At 38.9% G+C, this 19,000-nt stretch overlaps 1 protein-coding gene across 26 annotated transcripts in view; it reads right to left on the reverse strand.

Annotated features, from left to right (window-relative positions):
- PBRM1 (polybromo 1) overlaps nt 1–19,000 on the reverse strand; it is a 105,806-nt gene that overhangs the window by 86,513 nt on the left and 293 nt on the right. For 12 of the 26 annotated variants that reach the window (XM_036994796.2, XM_036994801.2, XM_036994793.2 and 9 more), the window contains exons 2-6: nt 16,203–16,328; nt 14,419–14,571; nt 13,323–13,420; nt 7,287–7,434; nt 2,360–2,503 (exon numbers count right to left, since the gene is read on the reverse strand). In XM_036994796.2, the coding sequence (XP_036850691.2) occupies nt 2,360–2,503; nt 7,287–7,434; nt 13,323–13,420; nt 14,419–14,571; nt 16,203–16,250 (591 nt within the window). In that variant the 5' untranslated portion in view covers nt 16,251–16,328. Of the gene's footprint in view, nt 1–2,359; nt 2,504–7,286; nt 7,435–13,322; nt 13,421–14,418; nt 14,572–16,202; nt 16,329–18,677; nt 18,699–18,738; nt 18,887–19,000 lie in introns of those variants that run through there. The other 14 variants (XM_073230690.1, XM_036994799.2, XM_036994791.2 and 11 more) reach the window with 7 other exon arrangements.

A 19,000-nucleotide genomic window follows, 5' to 3' on the forward strand; every position in this document is an offset into this window, starting at 1 on the left:
TCCCTAAATTCCATCCTGATGTGCCAACTAAGACCTGGATGTCAGCCTCCTCCCTCTTGGAAGGAAGAAAGTTTCTAGTTGTCTATTATGTCACCTTTAGTCAATCATACCTCTCCACGCCCCCTAGGATACCATGCCCATGAATAGGAAGAATTGATCTTGTCAAAATGCCATCCTGCCCAAAGCAATTTACAGATTCAATGTAAACCCCATCAAACCAATAGCATTTTTCAATGAACTAGAGCAAATAATCCTAAAATTTATATGAAACCACAAAAACCCCAAGTAGCCAAAGCAATCTTGAGAAAGAAGAACAAAGAGGGTATTATGCCCCCTGATCTCAAGCTATATATACTATAAAGCTACAGTGATTAAAACAGTATGGCACTGGCACAAGAATAGATTGATTGATCAATGGAACAGAACAGAGAACCCAGAAATAAACCCACACATATATCGTCAATTAATCTATGACAAAGGAGGTAAGAATACACAATGGGGAAAAGGCAGTCTCTTCAATAAATGGTGTTGGGAAAACTGGACAGCTACATGCAAAAGAATGAAACTGGACCACTTTCTTACATCATATACAAAAATAAACTCAAAATGGATTTAACACCTAAATATAAGAACTGAAACCATAAAACTCCTAAAGGAAAACATAGGCAGTAAACTCGTAGACATTGCTCTTAGCAATATTTTTTTGGATCTGTTTCCCCAGGCAAGGGGAACAAACACAAAAATTAACAATTGGAACTGTACCACACTAAAAACCTTCTGCACAGTGAAGGGAGCCATCAATAAAACAAAAAGACAACCTACTGAGTGGGAGAAGATATTTGCAAATGATATGTCTGTTAAGGAATTAATATCCAAATTACATAAAGAATGCCTACAACTCAACACCAAAAAAAAAAAAGATTAAAAACAGTCAGAGGATCCTGAATAGACATTTTTCCAAGGAAGATATACAGTGGTCAACAGACACATTAAAAGATGCTCAACATCACCTATCATCAGGAAAATGCAAATCAAAACCACAATGAGACATCTTCTCACACCTATTAGAATGGCTCTCATCAAAAACACGAGAGAACAAGTGTTGGTGAGGATGCAGGGAAAAGGGAACCCTTGTGCACTGTTGATGGGAATGTAAACTGGTGCAGCCACTATGGAAACCAGTATGGTGGTTCCTCAAAAAATTAGAACAGAAATACCATATGAGCTAGTAATTCTACTTCTGGGTATTTAACCAAAGAAAATGAAAACACTAATTCATCTCAAGAAATTCAGAAAATTTCAGGAAAATGAAAAACACTAATATACACACCCATGTTTATTGCAGCATTATTTATACTAGCCTACATATGGAAGTAACCTAAGTGTCTATTGATAGATGAATGGATAATATATACACAATTGAATAATATCAGCTCGAAAAAGAATGAAATCTTACCATTTGTGACATGACAAAATGGGCAGACCTAGAGTGTATTATGCTAAATGAAATAAGTTAGAGAAAGGCAAATACCATTTCACTTATCTGTGGAACCTAAAAAACAATGAACAAAAAAACCAGAAATGGAATTATATACTGAGAACAAACTAGTTGCCAGAGGGTAGAGGACTGGTGGGATAGCAAAACAGGTGAAGGGAATTAAGAGGTACAAACTTCCAGTCATAAAATAAGTAAGTCACAGGGATAAAAAGTACAGCATAGATAATATAGTCAATAATATTGTAGTAACTTTGTACGGTGACACATGGTCACTATAGTTATTGTGCTGAGCATTCCATAACATATATAAATGTCACTCTCTATGTTATACACATGAAACTAAACACGAAAAAAAAAAAAGAATGAAAAGGATCAATCACAGGAAGAACCAAAGAACATTCTAAGCAAAAATTAGAGCAACTGCAAAATTCCAGAGGCAGGAACACACTTGGTACATTCCAGAAACAGTAACCAGTCTCACTTACAAAAATATTCTTTTAACAAGGTGATTCCATGACTTGCCAACTTTTCTTCACAACACTGTCTAATCTTACATGACATCTCAATCTAGCAATATTGGACCAGTCCTTGATAATATAAAGATTATCTTTAAAATTGGGCAGTAAGTAAGCATAATGCAAGAGCAATTCATGAAGGCAAGCATGGACAGGCCACATGGCACAGGATGTCCTAGGGTCCACTGTAACTGGTGTGGGGCGCTCTGTCTGTATGCCCTGTTAGTGTCCCAGTTAGCAACACAACTGCACAAAGCCCAGCTGCCCATAGCAGCCGCAAGACATCAGAGGCAGCAGCCTTGTCCACCTTCCAACAGCCCATCTTACCCACCCCGGCTGCACTTACTCCTTCTGTTGCTGTGCCTTGATTGTCTTGCCCATCTTCATCATCATCTTCATCATCTGCTTCTCCTTTCTGAACAAACTCATTTCTTGTTCTAAGGTACAAATCCCATAGTTTGCAAGCAGCTTTGTATTCAGGAGAATCTGGCTGTAGATTATTAAAGAGAAGAGAAAAAAAATCACCTTAGTGTTTTATTATAAATCTTTTTACTACTTTAAAGCATCCTCTTCCAGAAGAAACTGGCATTCCAGGACATAACTTTGAAAACTCTGTAATAAATTTAAGAATCCTTATGATTAAAAAGATACATGGGTCTCAATTCTTCTGAAGAACTAAGTGTATGTGTTAAATTAAATTCTGAAATTATATTATTTTATTTATTTATGCAGTATTCCATTATAGAAAGACTTGAGGCAGAAGATAAATGACTTGCTAAATTAACACTAATTATTACTAAAACACTAACAAACCCAATTTAAAGGATAAGATCTAATTTAAGGGACATAAGTCTAAAGGATAAAAGGTAATGACTGTTCTGATTCACTTTTATTTTTAAATTAATACCTCATCTGAAGATTTTTTTCTTGAAGGGTAGTGGGGATGAACTCTAATTGAAACTTTCTAGCAAAAACAATGCTGAATGCAATGTTAAATAAGCGAAACTTTAAAAACACACCTGTGTGCTGCGATGTTATAAAAGCAAAAATAGAGTAAAAGCAGGAACCCAGACAAGCAAAGAGAATGCTAAAGCCAATGTTCGCCTTGAGGTCATTCGTGAGACAAGATAAGCCTAAGCTTTAGTCTTCAAGGCTCCTGGAGACAGCAAGGACAGGAGACAAAGGCCGGGCTCCACGAGAATCTGGGACTCCGAAGGCCATGGCTACAGTATAAGTCGGAATTCAAAAACAAGTCCATTTCTGTGCGCTGGACACAAAGAAGAGAACCCCACTTCAACCTCTACAGGGCTTAAGCCACGCCTCTCTCCAACCACGGCACTGTGGGAAGGAGAGGCAGGGGGGCTCACCAGTGAGAACTCTCATGGTTGCAGGCTAGCCCTAACAAACACAGGCCAGCTGTCTGGCCCAGGCAACAAGTCTCTGGATGAGCTCAACTTCATCTAAGCCACAGAAAATCTCTAGAGATAAGGTTGCAAGAAACATGAGCTTGTGGTCGAAATTCATGAAACACAAGAAAGAATCACAAGAGGAAGCAGAATGACAGCAAAATCAGGTGTGCAAATATTTCAGATATTAGAAATATCTGCTATAGAATAAAAAAGAAGTATGTTGACAATGACTAAGAAGAAATGGGACTGAAGACATAAGCAAAGTGCAGGAAACCCTAAAAAAAGACCTACTTCCAAAATACAAAAAATATAAATATTAAAATATAAAAACTGAATAGACTGATTTAAGAACAGCTTCCAAGGAAAATGGGAGGAACTAAGAAATCACCCAAAAAGAAACACAGATACAAAAATGTGGTCTATGAAAGGTTAAGAGAACTGGAGAGTTCTCATGTAACCTCCAGAGTTCCCTACGAGAAAGGATGGGGCAAGGGCAACATGCAAAGACATGCTGGCTGAAACTTACCAGAGCTGATGAAAAACAGCAATCCAAAGGTTTGAAATTATAATAAACTGTACTATTTGGTGCTGTTGTTAAATTGTTTAAGCACAATTTAATTTTAGAATCCTGAGTGTACGCCCTTTCCCTCCAGCTGTAGCAGTTCATTTCAGAGGTTGCATTTCTTGGGTCATAGTCAAATGTGTACATTGGTTAAGTGTTGTAATACTGTGTTGTGTTGAGATGAGTTAGCAGCCCATCTAAAACTGAGAGCAAACATTTATTTGTTTCTGAAAGGCCAGGCAGGATCTAAAAACTCACCTCTGAGGGGTCTTCCATATCATCTACTGAAACTTAAAGCTCTGGTTTCAAAATTCATGGAGATAGAGTACCTCACATAACTGAGAAGGAGGTTAGTCTGGATTAACAGAGGTTTCAAAGCAGAGGTTCACTACTTTGGCATAGGTTTGACCAGTCACATGAAGTGTTTTCCAAGGGTACATCTTACAGATCCTTTAGTGAATGGAGAAAATTCATTTTCAGGGTGTTAATTTTAGGGTGCATCTAAAATGCTAGAAGGTTAATTGTCCTCTGTTATCCTGCCCTTTTGCACTATTTATTTGCCTCAGGCTGCTGCTGATTCTTTTCCACATCATGACCCATGTGAGCCCTACAACTCCCAAATTATATAAATAAAAAAATCATTTCTACGTAGACATTATCACAGTGAAACTTAAGGATACAAAAGGCAAAAAGATACAAAGGTAGCCAGAAAGAAAGCAGATAACCTATAAACGAACTAACTACAATTACACTGACAGATGACTTCTTCATAGCAATAAAAGAGAAGAATGAAGACTAAACTGAGTAGTACATTTACAAGTACAAGTAAATACTGACTATATAAAAGATTATTTAATGGGATTTAGAAGTTGCTGCAACAGAACAAAGGAAAAATCATCAGTAGCATAAGTAGAAAGAGATCAGAGCTGAATTATTCTAAGGTCTTGTATTGTTTAGGTGGAAGTTGAAGATGCTGATTAACTTTTGACTTCGATAATTTTCTTATGCATAGTAAAACTTCTCAGGTAAGAATAGATTACCATTAGATCTTGCAACTTTCAACTACAGAGAGAATAAGAATGAATAAATTGAAAACAAAATGAAGCCACAAGAAAGCAGAGAGAAAAACAAAATAAGAAAAAACATTACAAAATGAGACAAATAGACAGTAGAACTTCAGGTGATAAGAATACATCTAAACATAATGGTAATCATTAAAACTGTAAGGAGATGAAATGTTCCCATTAAAAAATAAAGATTGTCAACTGGATTAACAGAAATTCATGTACATGCTGCATCCTAGAGATACATCAGCATTAAAAGGATATGAAAGGTTCAAAGTAAAAGAATGGAAAAAAATTAACTAGGTAAACACAAAAATAAAGCTGACATAACTATATTAGTATCAGATAAAACATTTCAAACAAAAGGACATGACTAGTGATAATAACTTAAGAACTTAGAATAATCGCTGAGTTTGGTGTTTCATGAAGTTTTTGTGGGTAATTTGAACCATATTAAGAACAAGTAAAGTGGATAGGTGTAAATGAGATTCCCTCTGATAAAAGACTACTACGTAATACAAAAAATTTCAGTTCATTAGGATGATATAACAGTTTTTAAACTGGTATGTTCCCATTTGAATAGTTTCAAAAATATAAAAGATCAACAGTGTAACAGGGAAAAACAGACAAGTCCATCATCAGAATGAAAGATTTTCGAAACACCTTATTTGGTAAATTAATAGATCATGCAGGTAAACCAGTAAGGATATAAGAGATTTTAGCAACATTATTAACAAGTTAGGTCGAACAGACACATGCAGGGTATTGTATCCAGTGAACAGCGCTCTTTGTTACACTCACAGAATTTACAGCAGCATTATTCATAAGCCAAAAGTAGAAACAACCCTTATGTCCATCAACTGGGGAACAAACAAAATGTGAAATATCCATATATTCATTCATAAAAAAAGGAAGGAAGTACTAATATATGTTACAACATGTATGAATCTTGAAGACACTATGCTCAGTAATAGAAGTTAGTCACCAAAGACCATACAGTGATGACTCCATTTATAGGCAATATACTGAACAGGCAAATCCAAAAAGAAAGAAAGTAGAAGAGTGGTTGCCAGAGGCTGGGGGGAGGGAAAATGAAGAATGCCTGTTAATGGGCGTGGTTTTCTTTTTGGGGTAATGAAAACATTCTGGAGTTTGATAGTGGTGATGATCATACAACTTTGTGAATATACTAAAACCCCCTGAATTCTACACTTTAAAAGAGTGTGTGAATCATATCTCAATTAAAGAAAAAATTATGAAGAAGACTGAAATAAATGAAGACTTAACCAAATTCACAGATTGGAAAAATCAATACCAGCAACTATATCAGTTCTCCAAAACAAAATCTACAGAGTTAATGCAATTCCAAAAAAATACAAACAATTTTTCTTGTGCTTCTTTTTTCTTGTGCTTTTTGATTTAACACACTACTATTAAAATGCATAAGGAAAGGCTGAGAATGTGTAAGTTAAGGGCCAAGATTAATCAAGATGTTTTCCTTACCAAATAGTTAGAAAACCATAGTAATTAAAGCAGGAACAGAAAAGCCCACTAATAAGCTGGCCAGAACAAAGGAACGAGTTGAAGGCCAGAAAGAGACCCACAGGTCCACGGGGACGATGGCAGGCTGCAGAGGAACGTGGGGACGATGGCTACTCCAAGGTGCCACCAATCCCTATGAGGAAAATAGATCTCTACCTCGGAGAAGACACAAAAATCAGTCCCAGATACAGTAAAGGCATTCATGTGAAAGACAAAACTGTTAAACTTCTAGAAGAAAATATAAGGGAAGATTATCTTCATGCTCTGTGGGCAAGAGGGATTTTTGAAACAAGACACAAAGAAGGACAAACCAGTAAGGTAAAGAGTGATACATTTGATTATATTAAAACAAAAATCTTCTGTTCCAAAAAGACATGTTTAAAAAAAGTGAAAAATCAGCCACATTGGGAGAAGGTATTTCCAACACATACAACCAAAAAGGATCAGTACCTAGAATATATTAACAATTTCTAGAAATATGAAAATGACAATGCAAAAGAAATGGGCAAAAGATTTGAAGAGACAGAAGAACTGAGAATGTTTCATAATCATGTTACTCTTAAGTCTCTTTACTAATAAGAGAAATGCAAACTGAAATCACCAAATGAGAAACCACTACTTGCCTACCAGACAGACACATATTAAAAAGCCGGACAATTATCAAATGGACACCTTTCAAATTTGATCTTTTCTTACCTTATAATAGGCCTTTGCATTGTTAAACAGAAGCTGGAAGTCAGCGGTCAGCAGATTAACATCATCATACTCCTCCATTTTTAGTTTTTGTTGGATTTTCATCAAATCAATGGGCTGAGAAACCACTTCATAATAGTCTGGTTGATTTCTGTTGTAATTTAATTTTTTTAAACAAATTAATTAATTCAAAGCCTATAAAAACTTGTATTTCAAAATTATCTGTGATAAAGTCCAACATTCCAGGTGATGACACACTAGACTTACTTCCATTATTAGAACTACAAGAGAGTAACAAAAGTAAGATGCATATGCATACCCTTTTCCAAATATGTATCAGGGATATGAACTCCTAAATTAACACCTGTTATGATCTTCTATATGATAAATATTTCAGATTTGGGCATGAGCACTAACACCATGTCCACGGTATCTTCTGCAAATGAAAATGACTTACCTTTCACGGTGCTTACTAGTGGTGGAAAACAGACACATTTCAAAGCTCTTTGTAAACTTACAGAATGGATTGTCTTTCTTCAGCTAATGACCAGAGAACTTTGTCTGCCAAGTACTACCAAGTGCCTGTTATATATAATGCTCTGATATCAATTACTGAAGTTACAAAGGAGAAAGACTAGGCCCGTGGTACAAGTTGCCTACCAAAGATCAAAGGACATAAGGAACTATTGAAACAAAAAGGATAAGTACAAAATTCAGGATAGTGATTATGTCTGGACGAAAGGGATAGTGAGGTACACACAGGAAACTTCCATTGTTAGTTCTAATGATAATTTCTTAAGTTAGGTTTTGGGTTCACGGATGTTTATTACTATTCTTTCTGGCCAAATGGAATTCCATGAGACAAGTAAACCTGAAAAAATGATCTATGTGACTATTCTCTCAGCTCTCCCTTGGGGTAGGTAGTTATCTCCATTCTAAATGTATAAGAGGCTAAGTTATTCCATACAAATGTCATGGTCATTAAGGTTTTAATTTCTCTTAAGACCTTGGCTGACATGTTATGGCCATATAGTATTTTATTTATTTATATATATATTTAATTTTTTATTAAGGTATTATTGATATATACTCTTATGAAGGTTTCACATGAAAAAACAATATGGTTACTACATTTGCCCATATTATCGAGTCTCCACCCATACCCCACTGCAGTCACTGTCCATCAGTGCAGCAAGTTGCCAGAGATAGTGTGACATATTTTTAAAAAATTTTTTATTCTAATGTAAAACTTGCAAGAATAGTACAAAGAATCTATTTTATGAACCATTTGAGAGTAAGCTGCTGACATGTTGTCCTGTCACCCTGAATAGTTTAGTGTTTATTTCCTACAAACAAGGACCACAGTTCAACCATCAAAATTAGGACATCAACGTTGAGACAGTACCACCATCTAATCCGCAGACACCATTCATATTTTGCCCACTGTTCCAAAATTGTCCTTTATAGCAAAAGGATCAAGTCCAGAATCATACTTGATACACTTGAAGATTGCAGGCCAGTTATTTGGTAGAGAGTTCCTCAATTTGGGTCTGTCTGCTTTCTTGATGAGTAAACTTAGGTTACACTCCTTTGGCAGGATTATGACAGAAATGCTGCTGCATTCACCTCACGGTATCCTGTCAGGTGGCACATGACTTCAACTTGTCCCACTACTTAAGGTAAGTTTGACTTTGATCACTTGATTATGGTAGTGCCTGCCAAGCTTCCCAAATGACTGAATGACTCTTCTTCGCCTTGTATTATAGGGGGAGGTACCTTCAGACTATGCAAAACCCCATTCCTCATCAGTTTATTCACTTACATCAATCTGGACTCCTGAACTATTTCACTCAGTGCATTACAAACCACTACTTTAATTACTTTGATGCTCAAACTGCTCCCGGTTTGGACAGTAGGAGTCCTTTCAAGATAGCTTCTATTTTCTATGTCTTTTTGACATATTCCTATCACCTTTTGAGCACTTGCTTGTTTTCTGGCACCATAGATGTTATAGGCTCATTGTGTACTTTCCTTGCCCTTGAAATCAACCATTTCCCAAAAGAACTCATTCCTTTTAACTGTAAATGGTATTTAAACACCAAAATTGCAGTGCTAGATGTGCTCATTTCTACAGAGGTGCTCCTGCTCCCAGGCTATCTCAATGGAACAGAGCTAGGGAACAGACACATGGTCATTTATATCTATATTTTTTTCTGTATCTACATATATTGACACCATGAATTCACACCCATATTTCTAATTCCAGTCCAACACCACAGGGTGCACTCTGATATCCTTTCCCTACTTGTAGGCCCCTTCTCGGGTAACGAGAAGCCTGAGGCCCATTCTTCACAATGTATTTACTTACTTGACTGGCTTCCTGAATATAACCAATATGTCCTACCTCCACACCCCAATGCTCCCCTCATCTTGCTCTCAGGCTATGACTCCTCCTCCTGTGCTAGGCCATAGCCCATGTGGATGCCCTCCTTACACCACCCATCATTGCCACCACCACTCCCTGAACATGGACACCCTCTTCCTCCTACTTAGGCTACAACACCCTTGCCAGAAAGTCCTTCTTCATGAGCTCCCTTTTTACTATGCCGAGGTTCTGTCACTCTGTGATGTGACAGCTGCTACTGTCCATAACCCTCCCCCAAAGCCCACCATGTGTCTTACTGTAGACACCTACCTTGCTCAGCCTCACCTAATGGCTTTTGGGTCGAATGCTTCGGAAAGAGGAAGGAAGAGGAAGAATAAACTGAATTTTAAAAAACCCTTATCAACCACTTGGTGATTTTAGTGAACTATAAAATTTAGTATAATGGAATAAAAGGAGTACTCAATCTGCTATTCAGAGAAAGCTAAAAATATAAAGGTCTTGGGAGAGTAGAAAAGGACTATCCAGGCCTACTATTGACATTGTCCGTGGTGCTCAGGGACTCTCTCAGCATGAGCATTAGGGCTTTGTCAACCTGATACCCAAGAAGACAGCTCTCTCCACCTGGGCCTGACGAGCTCCAGGCCACTGCTCCGTGCTGAGCTGGACCTCTGCGGCCTCTCAGGCTTGGAGGATTATCCATACACAACTGAGAACCCAGTAAGGACATGTACCTAGAAAAGACACTATCTCCCAGAAGGTCGGCTAGAGGACTCCTCACAGCCTCAAAACTGCCACACAGATCAGGGTCCTAACATTGCAATCTATATAATACGGGCAAAATGAAATCCTACCATTCTCAAAATGTAACAGCTCTATTAATTTTTCCCACTTAAATCAACGTACAGAAAAGCATAAAGAAGTAAAAATTGTCCCTATTGACCCAGAGTAAGGCACTGTTAGTATTCTTCCAGACTTCTGTGTGCATGGCACACAGGCTTGGGCAGCAAGTAAGATGTCTACAGTAAGAGCTTTCTCTTTCAGCAACAGGTGAGGGTGCCCCACCATGATACATCCACAGAATAGCCAAGGAATGACGAAGACTTCTGACCAGAAGAGTGAGAAACACCAGGCCTGATATGCACAGCCTACTGGCTACCCCCAAACTCATTTTCCCTTCTTTCTATTCAGCAGCACCGAATCTGCTGCATGGGTACTAACGACTATATCCTACGGCCTCACGGCAGAAGAGTTCTAGTGTCCAGGCCATATCCTTAAGCCTTCTCTTTCTTGTGGGCTGGAAGATAGTTGTGGTGAGCCAGCTCAGACCTTGAAGGCAGGAATGACACTCCAAGAGCAGAAGAATAAAGAGACAGACAATACTTGAACCGTGAGGACTTCACAGAACAGGAATTCTACATGAGAAGGAGCAATTTTTCTTGTTTCAAGTTGTTAATTTGGGTGCCCTAGTATAAGCAGCCTAACATACTAATCAAAATAGACTCCTTATGTTCAAGAACAAGAAAAGGATGCCTGCTTCTCACCTCTTCTTTTTGACAATACTGGAAGTCCTAACTAGAACAATTAGACAACAAAAAGAAATAAAAGGTATCCAGATCGGAAAGGTCAAAGTAAAATTACCTATGTTCACAGACAATATGATCCTACATGCAGAAAACTCTAAAGATTCTACAACAAATCATTAGAATTAATTAACAAATTCAGCAAAGTTGTAGGGTACAAATCAACATACATAAAAATCAGTTGCTGTTCTATACACTAAGAGCATTGAAAAGAACAAAAATTTGAGAATAAAACTAACCAATGAGATGAAAGACTTGTACACTGAAAACTACATATTTCTCTAAGCAATTAAAGACACAGATAAATGGAAAGATATCCCACGTTCATGGACTAGAAAACTTCACATTAAGGCACCAATACTACACAAACCAATCTACAGATTAAAATGCAATACCTATCAAAATCTCTATAGCAGTTTTTGCAGAAACAAAAAATCCACCCTGAAATTCACATCGAATCTCAAAGACCCCAAAGAGACAAACTATCTTAAAAAAGAACAAAGTTGGAAGACTGTATTGGGTTCTCCAGAGAAAAACAACCAATAGGACACAAAGAAAGAGATAAATGTTGACCCTTGAACAACTCAGGGGTTAAAGGTACTGACCCAACACATAGTTGAAAACCCATGTGTAACTTTGACCCCAAAATCTAACTAATAATAGCGTACTGTTGACCAGAGACCTTACCAATAACATGTCAATTACATGTATTTTGTATGTTATATGTACAATATATTCTTACAATAAAATAAGCTAGAGAAAATGTTTTTTTAAATTGTCACAAATCTCCAAAAAATCGTTTCCAATACATTTATTGAAAAAAATCCACATAAGAGAGGAACCACACAGTTTGAACCCATTTTGGTCAGGGTCAACTGTATGTATAAGATATTTGTTAAAAGAATTGGCTCATGCAATTATGGAGGCGGAGAAGTGCCTAGATCTACCATCTAACACCTGGAGAACCAGGAAAGCCACTGGTGTAATTCAATACGAGTCTGAAGGCACAAGAACCAGGAAAGAGCTCAGGTATCTAAAAGCAGGAGGAGGCGGGTGTCTCAGCTCAGAGAGCTCTAATTTGACCTTTTTCCACTCTTCTGTTCTCTTCAAGCCCTCAGGAGATTAGACAAATATCCAACTACACTGGTGAAGGCCATCTTTTTTTTAACTCAGTCAACCTATTCAGATACTAATCTCTTTCAGAGACATCCTCAAATATATTTTACCAGCTATCTGGGCACCCCTTAGCCCAGTCAAACTGACACATAAGACTGTCAGAGACTCACACTTTGATTCCAAAACTTACCTACAAAACTACAAGTGTGGCAAGGATGTGGGGAAATTGGAAGCCTTATACACTACCAGCAGGAATGTAAATTGATGCAGCAATTATGGAAAACAGTATGGAAATTCTTCAAAACATTAAAAACAGAATTACTGTAGGATCCAGTAATCGCACTTCTGGTTATATACGCAAAAGAATGGACAAAGAGGTATTTGCACACCTATGTTCACTGCAGCAACATTCACAATAGTGAAGACGCAGAAGCCACCCAAGAGTTTATCAAGTTAGCTGGTAATGGGTATTATACAGTCTTCGGAAGGAAGGGAATTCTGTCCCATGGAAGAATCCCGAGCCAGTCACAGAAGATAAATACTGTATGATTCCACTTACATGAGGTATCTAAAGTGGTCAGATACACAGGAACAGAAAGTGCAATGGTGGCTGCCAGGGGCTGCAGGGAGGGGGAAATGTGGAGTTGTTTTATGGGTACAGAGTTTCAATTTTGCAATATAAAAAAGCTCTGGAGATCTGTTGTATATCAATGTGAATATACTTAACACTGAATTATACACTTAAAAATGATTAAGATAGTAAATTTTATGTTGTGTTTTTTAACCACTTTAAAATTTTTAATTAAAAAAATTGTTTTTAAATATGATTCACTATACCTTGACAACTAAAACTAAAATCTGTATCACTTAAACCATTCTTCTAAAGGAAAATTCAATTATCAAACCCTTTAAACATGGATTTGGGACCAAGTCCCTCTCACTCACGTTCCAACTCACCTTCGCTTGGGTGCTCTAATGAAGAGCTCGCACAGGAGCCTGCCCTGCTCGTCCTTATAATCTCGGATGGTGTTGTAGAGCTCATGGCACACAGCAATCTACACATAGGAAAAGGAGAAAAATTACCAGAAAAGTGAACAGAAAGCCAGTGTTGGCATAAGGATTATCTTCAGTAAAAACATACACACAAAAAGGCAAGTAGAGAAGAAAAAGGATGAGTTCCCAAATTCCCATCTAGGGACCCAGGTCTGAAATAGGTTGACAGTATCTCTCCTTATTTAAAAGAAGTTAACTGATTAAATGTTTTGGTATCTTTCATCAGATTTATGCTACTGGTGATTTTCCTTTCTCTTGAGCTGTATCAGTTCATATCACTCCCTTACTAAGAACATCCAAAAGAAGGGCTTCTTACTACTCAGAGGGTAAAATTCAAGCTCCTTAAGTTCGCTGGCCACAGAGTGCGTAGGATGACTACACTATCTGGCTGGGCAGACTGCCAGTCTCTTTCTCCCTCTTCATTGCCTCCGTGTAATGACAACGAACCTATTCCTGCCCCAACCCCTCTGCAGCAGGACCCTCTGCCTAGAACACTCTTCCCCAGGGTTCTATAGGGCTGGTGCCATTTCATCACAGAGAAATCTTTCCTCAAAGTTTGGGCCAAAACAGCCTGAATCACCCAAATTTTTCTACTAAGCACTTATCATTAGCTGAAGGTACTTTATTATTTATTTGTTTGCGTATTTACACTCTGCTTCACCCACACTAAAATCTATGCTCCATGTGAAAAATTGGCTTGTCTTACACATGGCTGTATCTCAACCAGCAGAACACGGCTTGGCACATAATAATGCGCAAGCACACAGTTATATGAATGAATGAATAATGTGGCATACTGATATTTTTTGTTATTTCTAACATTATAATATTGTTTTAAGACTTTTATCTAAATATATACTTTTCATAAGAGAAAGGTTAAGAATATCAAGCCAGAGGAAAAAGAAACAGAGAGGACTTATATCTAAATCAATTATCATTAAAGGAACGGTAGGAAAATATAGGAAATGCAGGCCAGAGATGTGTGATTCGAGTTACTCACAGGATCTACAGTTGGAAGATTGGAAAGTCTCCTCCTTTTCCTGCTGGGACCTGGTGTGGACACAGAATGGTGCCCATCGTCAAAGTCCCCGCTGACGCTGCTGGAAGGGGAGGTAGCTCTTCTTCTCTTGGAACCCATGGAATCCAACTTCTTCTGTAAGAAATAATCAGCCATGTTCTTATATTTAAATTTAGACTCCACCACCAAGCCTCAGTGGGCCACCTGCTACCATGTCTAGTTCACTTATGAGGATATTTTAACTGGTGCCAAGAACCCTAACTAAGTGCTTTCAGTGGAAGTCCTGGACTCTTGCTTTAGCCCTTTCGCTTACCAGAATGCTATACTGCCACCTTGGATGAGACAAATTCAGCAAAAGTATACTCATCTGTAAGTGATCAGTTTTGAATGACTCAACCGAATTTACCCTTCACTGGAGTCTGAAACCCCACATGTAGAGTAGCACTTCAGTTAGCTGGCGGTGGTGACCCCTGAGCCCCACAGAGGCCCCAAGGCAGTCACCTCTGGATCAAGCAGCCTCATCTGTTTTCCTCAGTGCACCTTATAATTATGATCATTTTCCACATGGGTCATGATGTGGAAAAGAATCAGCAGGAGCCTGAGGCAAATAAATAGTGCAAAAGGGCAGGATAACAGAGGACAATTAACCTTCTAGCATTTTAGATGCACCCTAAAATTAACACCCTGAAAATGAATTTTCTCCATTCACTAAAGGATCTGTAAGATGTACCCTTGGAAAACACTTCATGTGACTGGTCAAACCTATGCCAAAGTAGCGAACCTCTGCTTTGAAACCTCTGTTAATCCAGACTAACCTCCTTCTCAGTTATGTGAGGTACTCTATCTCCATGAATTTTGAAACCAGAGCTTTAAATTTCAGTAGATGATCCGGAAGACCCCCTCAGAGGTGAGTTTTTAGTTCCTGCCTGGCCTTTCAGAAACAAATAAATGTTTGCTCTCAGTTTTAGATGGGCTGCTAACTCATCTCAACACAACACAGTATTACAACACTTTACCGATGTACACATTTGACTATGACCCAAGAAATGCAACCTCTGAAATGAACTGCTACAGCTGGAGGGAAAGGGCGTACACTCAGGATTCTAAAATTAAATTGTTGTGCTTAAACAATTTAACAACAGCACCAAATAGTACAGTTTATTGTAATTTCAAAGGTTTTTCTCTAGAGCTAGAAGAAATAACTGATCCCAGTTTCATTCACAAGCATTCAGTTTTAGGAAACTAAGACACCAGCAGCTGAGAGAATGGGTTGCCGGTAGTAGAGAGAAAAACTGGGAATCTCCAGGGAACAGAAAGCAGAATTAAACAAACCCAACAAATAAAAAAATCCTGGTAACCAACAAAGAAACAAGAGTCCCTATCTCTTCGTCTGAACTACAGTCCCCATGGTATTTAAAAACAGAGCCTACCGTAGTGACGTTCCTTCCTCTAGGCTACGGTTTGTTATGCAGTGTGTTAGTCTGGAATTGGCTGTAACTTGCTAAAAGCTTCAAAGGGCTTAGGCCAGGGACAGCCAAGTTTTGTTTATTTTGTTTTACAAGAGGCTGGTAAACTGGCCTCAGCTCATTAAGATGAAGAGATTAAAGACCAAGCATTTGTAAACAATCCAGGACAAGAACACAAGTGACTTTGATGAACATGAGGAGGGAATCTTTATGGGAAGGGTCACAAAATTTAAGAAAGGTGGAAGGGTAAAGGCAAGGAAGGACAGAAAAGGGAAAGGGTGTAGATGATCAGTAATTTACCAGCTTTACCAGAGCACAACCAGCGCCTCGAAAAGCCAGTCTCCTCATTATGTCTGAAGGCCAAGTGAAGCCAGTGGGAGAAGGGCGGGCTTTAGAAGTGCTGATTCAGTATTAGTATATTCAAAACTGAAAAAGAAGAACAAGGCAGAGAAAGGGAAATAAAAAAGAAGGGTCAGAAGGAGTAAAAATGAGTACGAATAGGTAGAAAACATTAAGTAGAACCACTAAAGGAAGATGTGAGAACTGGAGCAAATCGGCCCATTAGTTATCGTGCCCCAGTCAAACTGCTGTGCGGGCTCAGGCGCCAACAGCCCCTCATGCTTCTTCCACTTTAAAGCCAAATGCTTTTCAGATCCGTAAAGACGTCTCCCTGAGGTCCCCCTTCACTCACAGGGAATGACAGCCCGGGAGTGAAGCGTGCCTGCCCACTGCCCCCTTGTCAGTAAGAGGAGGGTCCAATCACACAGCCGGAACGGAGAGTGGACACACGTGGAGGGCGCACTTGTGACACCGAGTGCTGGCAAGCTGGAACAAACCAAGGATGGCTCATGTGAGCCTAAGAGTCTGAAAAACTCTTCCCCTCACCAAAAAATTCAGAAAGACGTTTCTTTCCAAAAGTCCTGTCAGCACTGAAAAGACACCATGTGTAAGTTTAGGAGGTTTAAAAAGAAAAAAAGCCTTCAACCATTTTGGCAGGAGGTCAAAATTACTTTCACAAATGATCCACTGATAATCAAGTGACAAAAAAACGTATTCATTGGTCTGTGTGTATCCGGTGTAGACCATACAATATTCAAAACTCCTTAAATCACTGATTTTCTTTGATAAGAAACGAGAAAAAGATGTGACTTGAGGATAAATCTCCAATATTTTCTTATCCAAAGAACGCATCTTAAAATACATTTTGGAAGTCTGGCAAGAAAGGCAATGTGGCCAGGAGGGCGGAAAGAGCAACGGTACCTGAGCTCAGAAGGCCAGATAGAGCCCCAGGTCTTTGCACCTCTGTTTGATGTTGCTTGAGTCACCACCTCTCAGATCTGTTCCATTTCTCAAATGAGAACAGTAAAGTCTGGAGATCTCCCTTGGATTGTTGACAGTGAAATTTATAAGAAATCTCTTTGAAACTTAAAAGCACAACAAAAAAGTTAAGTTTCAACTCTAGGACTACATGCTCCTTGGACACAGGAATAGCTTTTAATCCATTTTGAAGCCCTGGCCTATAGACCGATATTTGGCATAGTTTGGGTGATCAACTCATTTTTCTAATAAACATAGTAAAAGTGCATGTAAGTGGGACCTTAATAGAAAAAAATTTACTTGTGTAGTTTAAAGGACTGTGAGAATCCCTTCAGCAACTCTTTTTCCATGAAGAGGGAAGGAATAGATTCTGGAACTCAGTTAAGTTTCAAAATGGCATTACAGTCATATGTCCAGACGTCTGACAACCAATGATAAATTACAGTGCAACTGGGAAAATACTTACTCCGTATAACCAAATGGTATATTATTATAGTTTATAAGCTCAGAGGGCTCTCCTCTCTTTCTAGTGATACTTAGTACTGTAATGCAGCTTAAAAATATTGGGAAATAGAAGGTTCGAAAAGAATCCCAGAGAAAAATCCCCCTTATTATTGACATTTACAGCTTGCAGTATTTATTCTATGCCTTAGTTGCCAAAGTGTATACAAACCACGTGTATTTTGTGGCAACCTGTGTTCTTCCAAGTAACATTCTTCCACATGATGTTTGATGGCTTGATAACCATCAAACACAACTTACTCATCTTTGGGATTTGGGTAAATATTAGTATCTGAGGTGCACACTCCCAAAGCCAAACAAAGTGGTCAAGGCCCTTCCATTTATCCATACATGCTATTGTTTTAATCAGAAATACTTCTTCAAAAGATACTTTCTAATCTTCTTTTGGATCTTAAAATAGGGGCAATCTATTAAAAAGTAATAAAGCAAAATTATACTGCTCTATTATTTTTTATCGAGTTCAATTTGCTTCTGAATTGGTAAAGAATGCACTACCTAATGGGGGAAAAAAAAAAAACACCTAAAAATCACTTGAGTAGGCCAGGTTGTGGAAGATAAGTTAATAAAAATGTTTTACTTCAACATATGTTCCTATAATTTGTACTATTTCTATATCCACTATACTGTGTGTTCATTTGTTGCACAGGATTTCTACATTTTTGCCCATCTTTCTTCTCCTTTGACTCACCAATATCTATCCTATAATAACAAAACCATGCTTCTCTTTCAGGAAAAAAATTTGAGATGAAAAAATATTAAAACCAGGAAACGAACAGTTTTAAAGCCTCGATTCTCTGTGGTGTTGCAGAAAAGAACCTTAAACACCTGGCCTTTACTACAAAGACAAGTCCCGTTGACAAAAATTACTCGGTCTGGACACGGTCATCAGGAAAGTGCAAAGGAGGAGGAAGGCACTAGCAGAGTTTGTGTCCGCACCGTGACGAGACCAGCACCCAAAAGCGGCCCCGACGCGCGGAGGCGGCGAGGCTCTCCCGACCTGTCACTGAGGGGAAACGCTGACAGCTCGGAAGCTGGCGCGGTCCGCGCTCGGCGGCCGCAGCGGCGGGAACCGGGCGCCGGGAGTTTCCGGGCCCCGGCGCGCCTTTGTCCGGCCGGCAGGTGCGGCGCGGCTCCCGGCCGTCCCGGCCGTCCCGCCGCCCGCCGCCGAGCCCCGCCCCGCGCGCTCGGGCGACCGGCGCGTCCCCACGGCCGGGGCGGGGCCTCCGCCGCCGCTCCCGCCCGCTCCGGCCCACACAAAG

Source organism: Manis javanica, chromosome 3 (genome assembly GCF_040802235.1).
Source record: "Manis javanica isolate MJ-LG chromosome 3, MJ_LKY, whole genome shotgun sequence".
Lineage (NCBI taxonomy): Eukaryota > Metazoa > Chordata > Mammalia > Pholidota > Manidae > Manis > Manis javanica.